Here is a 9,249-nt window from a genome sequence, read left to right on the forward strand (position 1 = left end):
CGGCTTTTTTGAGAACATGTTAACATGTGAACATGTTAATAACATGTTCACACATGTTATTAACAAAAAAAATTTTGTGATCACGTGAATATAAAATCAGAGGTAGTGATGCTATTACTCCCAACACGTTGTCCTTCTACACATTCTCTTGAGACTACTCCACGTGCCAGTCCTACACCCACTTTGGGTTTCACTCCTACATCCACTCCGTATTTCACTTTGGCAAAGCAAGAACTACTTTTGTTCGTACTCCCTTTACTCCTTGCTCTCCAATACGAGGGCCCCTATACTCCTATAGATAATGTGATGATGGGTCCATCACCAACAAGGATGAGCTAGGTGTGGTAGTGTACTAACGCATATGCATCAGCTCTATAGTGTACACTTCATCCACGACATCCTCGTGGAGTGGCACAGCCAACCACCACAAGGAAAAAAGAATTACATTCATGAGCAACTTCATAGAGAGCTTCAAGTGCCAACCCTCTCCGAGAAGTTCAACAACAAGTGGATTCTCAAGAGAATGAGAGATCTCATGAGCCATTGATGCAGGTTTGAGGTGCAAGATCCAAAAAAGGAAGGAAAGACTAAGTTTGTGTGTTCTCGACATTGAGGACTTGAGAAAAGCTAAGGTCAAGGTCAATGACACCCCAACAAGTACAAGCAACAATAGGAGGCGTGCTAAAGCATGCCTCAAAGTATTAGGGACTTTGCACCTTGGCACTAGTGGCACTGAGCACTTTCATAAATACTTCGTAAGTTTTTATCTCTTATTTTTTGCAATACACTTAATAATGTATGTATGAATTGCTAAATATGCTAAATGTTCTTCCTTAAATGTGTGTAGCGAGACGTAGTGGGGTGTGGTGATACGCAAGAAGATTATGACTTCGCATGGTCTCATGGAACTACCGCCTCGACAAGGTGGAGTGGGAAGGACACGAGCTCAATTGGGCCACATCTCAACTATGTAAGTATATAATGTCGTCAAACATTAAACTTTTCAATTTTCTAGATTTTACACATAAATTATATATAAATTTATTTATGTTTTCTATATCTTTATCTTTTTTTTATGTTAAATTATCTTGAAAAAACTTATGGTTTTATTCATTCAGAGACCTCTAGAGGAGCCATGGGAAGTAGGAGGAGGCGTTGATGATCACATCGAGTAGCTCTTACATAGGCCGTTTGTGTATACATGCTCATACTTTTTGTAAGAGTTATGTTCGTTATTTTTGTACTTAGAGCACTAGTTTTGCTCATTATTTTCTTTGTAAGACAACTTTCAAAATTTCCCAAGTATTAAGATTTTCTCAAATTTCCTACTACGGTGTTTGCACTACTTGTGATATTTTTTAACGTCAATGGGTCATATCGCATCTTGAATATGATTATGTGTGCACTTTTCACTTTCCAAATTTTATGCATAATTTTGATTAACTTTTCTACACCTTTGTCTTTAATGTATTTATATTTAAAGTGCATGGCTAGGTACTGTTGGCAGAATGGGACAGGTTGGGGCAAAGTGCCCCAATCTATTCAAATTTTCCCAGTGTGGGTATGATGGTTGGCATATATGTCGATAAAACCATTGATACCTGATGTATATACCAATGTTTGCTTTACTGGAAACATCGGTATAATGGTCGATAAAGCCATCGATGATGTGATCGATGAATATACGTATGACTATACCAATGGTCTTGTACCGACGATCATACTAGTGGTGATACCAACGCCGCAGCCAGTTTTAGGCAAAAAGAACTAAGTTTAAATCGTTGGTATATATGCTGATCTCTTATAATGTTTGTTTAAACAAAAACATTCATGTGTGTTCAACACAAGGCAATAGTATTAAGAAATGGGCTGTATAAGAAGGGGCTGCAAGGATCTCACCATGATTTGTATACACAAGGGTGTTTTGTAAGGTGCCATTCACATGCTTCTTGCATGTACAAAAACACTCATCAATTCATCGCTCATGTAGCACATGAACTCTGTTGAAAGAGGATATAAGATGCCTAAAGACCATTTTCATCATCTAGTTAATAATTTCGCACTTTAACTCAAGGGTGAGTTGGTTAAAAGTATACCATAAACTCAATTCTTTACATTGGATGGTCTACATCAGACTTCGAAACGTATAATATATATTCTCTTATCCTTTTTGGAATTTTTAACAAAGGAAAATGCGAAGCGCAAAAATGCACACACACCACCATATATTATTATGAGACATAGACTTGGTTATTTCTTTTGTAGTTGCTTGAAGTATGGTGCAAGGTAGCACTTGGAGAGAAAAGTCAAGGAGACTAGATAGATGCCTAGTAGTCCTTGTTGCTAAAGTGTCTCGCCTCTGTCCTCTTTTAACATCACTTGCAACTCTTTCTAGATCATTCTCCAACCCCTTTTGGAACTTTAGCCCATAAGCTTCTTCTTGTGGAGTGCACTCTTTCTCTATTCTTTTGTGGGGCATGCAAGTCAATAGTGGTCAATTGTGATGTGAAAGATATGCTTGCTCCCAATTTCCTTGCTTCTTCGTAGTCTATACTTTTCTTGAACAAGAAGTCGAGTTTCGGGGAGCTAAAAAGTAGAACATGGAAGTGGTGTGGACGAAGGAAAGGTGGTGCAACATAGGGAATAAAAAAAACCAACAAGTATCCAAGAAAGAGACATTTAAACCCCAGGGAAAGAAGAAAAAAAAAAAAAGTAGAAGGGGAGGAGGAGGAGTACTTTACCATTCGTAATCGCTAATCATAGTTTAGGTGAAAGGGAAGCTCGAAAGTGATATTCATGGATTCTGGCTTGTTAGGAAGCTCCTTTGAAATTGTAAATATGCCGTGAAGGGGCGAGTGCATTGCCGTAGGCAGACCGCTGTTAGGACGCTGCTTCACATGGCTAGACTACGACTCGCATAATGGCTCCAGCCGGCTACATAAGCGAGGGCGCGACAGCCCAGTCCGCAGAGTGTGTGTTTGTTTGGTCGATTGGAGTATTGTCCCTTAGCATAGAATATACCAGTCTTTCTCTGCTCTAATTCTTCTTCCAAGTGCGATTATGTCTCGAGTTGTCTGCAAGCACCCTGGCTGCTATCGCTCCTACGAGAGCAAGGCATTCATGCTGCAGCATTACACGGACTCCCACTGTCCTCAGCAAGCTTCGGCCATGTCTAAGACGAGATCGCCTTGCAAGCATTGCAACCGATCCTTCAACACCGCTGCCGCTCTCGACCAGCACTTCGTGGACGTTCATCTGAGTGAGCAGCTACTTAGCAACACAAAGCTGGGCACGGGTTCTGCTGCTGCCGATCATCATGACGACGACGCCATCGCACCGCCCATATTGTGGGAGCAGGTGGAGGTGGCTTGCAACGACTGCGGGAGGAACTTCAAAAGCAGTGACCGTTTACATCAGCACCAGTGGGACTTGGCTGAGCACACGCGTGTATCAAGGAGACGTATGGCTAATTACGGCTCCGAGGTGAGGGAATGCTCGCAGTGCCCTGCAAAATTCAGCACGGCCAACGATCTGGAGCAACACTTCATGGATCTCCACCCATGTGAGAGGCATTACTGCTACTTTGTGTATCTGGCCATTAATATAATTATGCCTTACCTAAGCTGCTGGAATTGATTGTTAATGTGAGCAGTGAGCGAGGTGCCGGAGTCCGACGAGCAGTGTACGTGGAGGCATGTGGCTGAGCGCTTCCACTTGGCGTGGAAGAACCCTACCGTGGCCCTCCATGGCATCCACAGAATCTTCGAGGTCTACAACCCTGGCCCGAGGAGGCAGGGCTTCGAAGAGTACAGGAAGCAGTTGAAGAAGGAGTTAGCCAACAATAAGCTGGTGAAGCTGCGGGCGGAGGAAGACATCGATGTACGCTACTGCGCGACGGAAACGAGGTGCAGCGCTACCACGGGACCACGGTGAGGTGCAGGCTGGGGCAGGCCCAATCAGGAGTAACTAAGGGGAACTCCTGCTCATTGTGCGCCGACCCAGGGTGCTGCCTGTGCAGGATCTTTCAGTCGGGCTTCAAGACCAGCAAGTGCAAAGTTGAAAATTTCCAGAGATTTGGCAGGGGCATCTACTGCTCGGCCACCAGCAGTAAAGCTAACGACTATGTGAGGTGCTTGCAGCAGCAGCAGCAGCAAGGCGGACGTGCTGCTGGTACTAGTAGCAGCAGCACCATCTGCAAGGTCGTGATGGTATGTAAGGTGCTGGCCGGGCGTGTGCATCGATCTTTCCACAACCTCCAACACCTCACTAGCCCTCCTCCTGGATTCCACTCCGTTCAGGGGGACCCCGGCGAGGTCCTCAACTACGACGAGCTCGTGGTCTATGACGACCGGGCCATCCTTCCCGCATACATCATCATCTACTCTAGCGACTGATCCAAAATTGGGGCTTTTCCAAACTTATACCTGACTCTGCATCTCTTTTCACACCCCTGAATCCGCACCACTTTTCGCACACTCAACCATGTATTCCTCCCTACGCAACTTTTGAAAAGTTGAATATATATATATCATATTATAGCTAACCAAATTTTCTATAAGCCTAAGGTCATATTGCCTATACATAGTGATACTTCCTAACATTAACAAGCCTTCAGAAATGACCTCTCCCCCTCTCTCTCTCTCTCTCTCTCTCTCTCTCTCTCTCTCTACGTGTGTGAAGCCGTGTGTGTGGCTACGTGTGTGAAGCCCCTCGCTCTCAGAATCACAAATGCAAAGGTTTCAGTACTGTGCACCTGCCATGAAGTGCAAGTGAGGGGGTGACATCCAGTAGGAGCTCTCACCATCCTAATGGTTGGGGGGTAAGGATAAAAGCCACAAACCTAAACGTTCAGCTTAACACCCAACCAGTCTCCTAATGTAATCCTAGCCTAAATATACCAAGATGTGAATGAATCCTTAAGCACATCCATGCCTCAATCTTTTGCACTTACTTGGATGGGAAAGGAGATATGCTAAGCAAGGAATATGTGCACAAAAGACAAGCCCTCTAATGCTGCCATCTCCTACTCATTCATGGCATCTTCCCATTTTCTATAAGCATAATGATGGCTTGTATATCCATCTTATTTCAATCTATCAACAAGGTGTCTAACCCCTATAGACCTGTGTACACCTGGACTCAGGGGGTGTACTTTTAGGAAGACCTACATACAACGTGCATTTAAAGGGTATTAAAAAAACATTTTTCTTTATAAACTTACGGGTTTTTTTTAAGAATGCCATTTAAAACCCCCTTATGTAAGTAGCTTTCTGTAATATTTTCTCAAAATCTTGGTTTAAAAAATCCCTCCTAAATGATCGCACGTAGTAACTTACATATTTTTAAGTGAACCCTCTTAGCAGCTCGATCACTACCAGGTGTACTCAAAATAGCCCGATTTCTCCTTGCACCAGGAGTAACCACTAATGAAATGCCAAGCTCTTCATCAAGGCTCTGTTCAAAGCCACTAGAGTCACCATCCACATATGAGTGACATGTTGTGCTGCAAGATCAGGCATAAAATGTTGATCCACATTTTCCTTCCCTTTGCATGTTGCATGTGTAAGATGCATTTCTGTGCCTTTGGATCTAGTTTTTTTCTCACTTTGTCAGGGACATGTATATATACAATACATCTAAAAACTTTCAAGTGTTACGAAGTGAACCTGCATGTGAACTGTCTCTTGATCCCCTGCTTTCTCAAAAAATCACTAAACTCATTGGAGAAATACTCTCCCCCCCACAATCTTAATCTCATGAATTTTATTTGCATGCTTTTTTTTCTTCTCATCAGACAAGGGTTTTAAATCTCTAAAAGTGAGTAAACACCTCACACTTTTCTCCTTCATGAAATAAACCCACACTTTTGTTCTCATTGGACAAGGGTTTTGAATCTCTAAAAGTGAGCAATCACCTCACTTTTCTCCTTCATGAATTAAACCCACACTTTCCTTCTCATTAGGTAAGGGTTTTAAGTCTCTGAAAGTCACCTCACTTTTCTTCTTCATGAAATAAACCCACCCTTTTTGTTGATGGGCATTTCCTTATAGTCTTTGTATTAACCTTAGGAGCCAAATGGGGGGATGCCAAGGGATGCAACATGGTGGTGGGTGAATGGCATGGGTGCATATGTGGGCATGGGGGTGATCCCAAAGTGATGCGAATGGGTGAAAAGGGAGAAATGAGGAGGTATGAACACCTATTAAAGTGACCCTTTGCAAGATGTATCAACAACCCCAATTAATGAAAACATAACTATTTGAGTCTCTCTCCTTCTCTCTCATCATCGTCATCTCTCTCCCTCTTTCATCTCTATTGATGGCGATGGATTTTAGCCACCAACACTTTGGAAATACTGATATTTAATCATACTCAGTTTTCAGGCTAAAAATGGGAAGTGCATGGCTCAATGATTAATGTTGCTACATTCTTTAAATGCTAATGGTTTCCTCCACGTTCAATAGGCGGTGAAGAGAATGAAGGCAGCTGTTGGTTCTTGTGGATGGCACTAAAAAGGCATGTTAAAGGTGGCGAAGAAGATGGCATTAGTGGTTATGGATTAATGCATGGCTACATGATACCAAAAATGTTTAAAAAACAAGCCCTAAGATGCCAAATGGATTTTATCTCTAGTGGATGTCAGTGGTCAATCTGACAGGCAAGATAGTTACCTGGTTAGAAGCAAATCTGTCAATGCCTAAGCCGAATGGGTTCAAAACTTACAAGCTATCAGCCTAATTAGAGAATGCACACAAAACCATAAAAGCTCACTCACTCACTCAGACAGTACATAATGAATAAAGCTCAAGTGCTCTATATTAATGTTAAGCTTGTACAATGCTATTCTACTTCAGACTAACTCTATCTCTATTGTTCTCTCTATCCCTCTATATATCTATCTCCTAACTGCTAAACTACTTCCTTCTTTGCTATCTTGGAAGGACCTTCTTCTTGTCCCATCCAACCGTTGTCCTTACTATTACAAGACTCATTCTGTTGTCAAATTGTTACAATAAAGTACATATGATTAGAATAGGTGCGTGTGTGTGCTACCATCTATGAATGATTGTCGGTGTACTGGCTTTTCATTGTCAGCCTGTGTTCTCCGAAGAGTTTCTCAGGTCCCCACCATTTAGCTCCTATCAGATGCTCAACACCTAGCATGCCCGATGGTTTTGTGCCAGCTGCTTAGAGGTTGATCATGATGTTTGATGGATGGGTGGGGGTGGTTGATGTTGATTTGTCAACCCTTTATTTTGATGCCAATACCTGTCTACTTCCTATGGATCACATCCTAAGCCCCCCCTATTATCCTGGGTATGAATCATATCAAAAACTTTGTTTGCATCATTGTGCATTGCTTGGTAGTTTAAAGAATGAAAGAATAATTTAGTAGATATTTGTATCTATGGGTTGGAGTCGAGTTGCTGCTATCTGGTTCTTCTTCATCTAGCCCTGTAATAGAAGCTACGCACCATCATTTGGGATGTGTTGATGAAGATCTTAGGGCATGGGATGTTGACCTATCCTCTAGTTTGCATTTGCAGAGAAATCCATCAAGCTTGTATGGGTTTACAGGTAGGTCCCATTCTTCTTCTTCATACTACTATTTGAATTTGGCGAGCGAGTAGGGAGCATATTCCAGATTCTGTGCTCTGGGGCCTTTAGTTGTTCTGTTTCCTATGCCTGCCGCTTATGTGCCTCCTAAAGATTTACCACCTCTCCTAATAGAGAATGTTCACTTGTTTTTTTGTGGCAGCTATGGCCAAGTTTATGATCTCAATTGCTGCTTGATTGCCAGTAGCTCTTCGTGAAGCTTTCTTTGTATGCTTTTCTCTTGCATGAGCTATGTTCGGAGCCATTTTGCAGCTCCTGTCCACGTGGTTTTCTTTGGACAACCTTGTTCCCTTATTTGGATTTCTTTGTGCAAATCTATCAGTTTTTTCTTTACTGCCTTTGTCAGCTACTCCGGCTTTTCCTATTGCTTGTTGGCTTCTTCCTTAATGGCTTTTAGCTCCTGTTGAGTCTTTTGTAGCTAGGAGGTCAGCTTGGAGTTTTTTTCTTTTTTTAGACTGCGCAACTATCATAACTTTTTGGTGGTGATGGTTTCCTATTGTTATGTTGTTGTGTCAGTCTTCCAAACCTTGTTTTAGGGGAGGTTTTCTTCTCTGTGTCTTTCTCTTCCAACTGTGAATGAGCTTTGCCTTTTTGTCTTTTTTCGATCAAATTTTGCAGATGCCTGTGCAAGGATCTAGGCATGTAAATCATGGATTAACATCTTCTCACAAATGATTGGGAGTATGACACATCCACAGAGACTCTTATGGATTTCGCCACTAGCTAAGAGTATGGTGTTAGTTGAGAAGGGATTGTCCAATCCATATTCGGGCCCACAACAGAGGAGGAACAATTGCAAGATATCTGTGATTGTATATATAGGGTCATTGAACATGAGAGGATCTAAGGACCCATGGCACAAGTTGGGACATCCAAGGCAAGAATGCCCACAAAGAGCAAAATGGTAACACCTCTTGTGATCCTAGTGGATCCTATGTTTGTAGTAGTATCACATGGCTATGCCATGGACCAAACCACATCTTCTAACCCACAAGGCTATGCTATAGGGACTCAAGGGCAAACTAGTATGGGCTTCGCTTTCTTAGATCCTAGAGCTGCCCCCGCCCAAGATAATACTAGTACAATGCCTCATTCGGATGGCATCACACCAAATATGACACCTACGAACTGATGTAGAATTGCCTTTGAGCCATATGCCCATGGTTACCATGGTAGCCACCACCACTTCACACATGGATCCCCCTATCTAGTATTACCATTCCTAGAGGGGTCACATCTCATTCTAGTGCACCCATGAAACATCCCCTTCCCAAAGTGAGTGTGCTACCAACTCCTGCGTGTGAGACCAACTGCACCTCATGCCCACATGATTAGAGAACCTATTGGGGCGCTAGTAGGGCACATGCCTTATGTCACACATCTACCCCCATCAAGGTTTAGACCAATGCATCCTCATGCAGTGCCATGTGTTGCATCTCCACCTACTCCTATCATTTCTCTAGTTATGCTAACACTAGCTCTACCCACAGACCCAATTGCTTTTGCACAGGCAGCACTGGGAAGAGTGGTAGTGGAAAGTATAGCACCTGTTGTGAGAGATGGTGGTCTAATAACCAACCTAACGTATAAGTTCACTAGAGATGGTGATCCTAGGATACATTTAGAAGTATT

General features: G+C 42.7%; 1 protein-coding gene across 1 annotated transcript; it reads left to right on the plus strand.

The window, feature by feature from the left end:
• The first annotated feature begins 2,710 nt into the window (after nt 1-2,710).
• Nucleotides 2,711-4,518, plus strand: LOC147634958 (uncharacterized). Its single transcript, XM_086803444.1, has 2 exons — nt 2,711-3,562; nt 3,653-4,518. Exons 1-2 carry the CDS (start codon nt 3,061-3,063, stop codon nt 3,931-3,933), a joined length of 783 nt encoding a protein of 260 aa, XP_086659570.1. The 5' UTR covers nt 2,711-3,060; the 3' UTR covers nt 3,934-4,518.
• The last annotated feature ends 4,731 nt before the right edge of the window (nt 4,519-9,249 follow it).

This window comes from Cibotium barometz, chromosome 10 (assembly GCF_041138505.1).
Source record: "Cibotium barometz isolate CiBa-2024 chromosome 10, ASM4113850v1, whole genome shotgun sequence".
Classification (NCBI taxonomy): domain Eukaryota; kingdom Viridiplantae; phylum Streptophyta; class Polypodiopsida; order Cyatheales; family Cibotiaceae; genus Cibotium; species Cibotium barometz.

What these genes read in the sequence shown, in the direction of transcription:
- LOC147634958 (XM_086803444.1), top strand. Translation starts at nt 3,061, where the DNA reads ATGTCTCGAGTTGTCTGCAAGCACCCTGGCTGCTATCGCTCCTACGAG. An exon ending in CTTCATGGATCTCCACCCAT is followed by an intron (nt 3,563 to 3,652) that starts GTGAGAGGCATT and finishes TAATGTGAGCAG; the next exon opens with TGAGCGAGGTGCCGGAGTCC.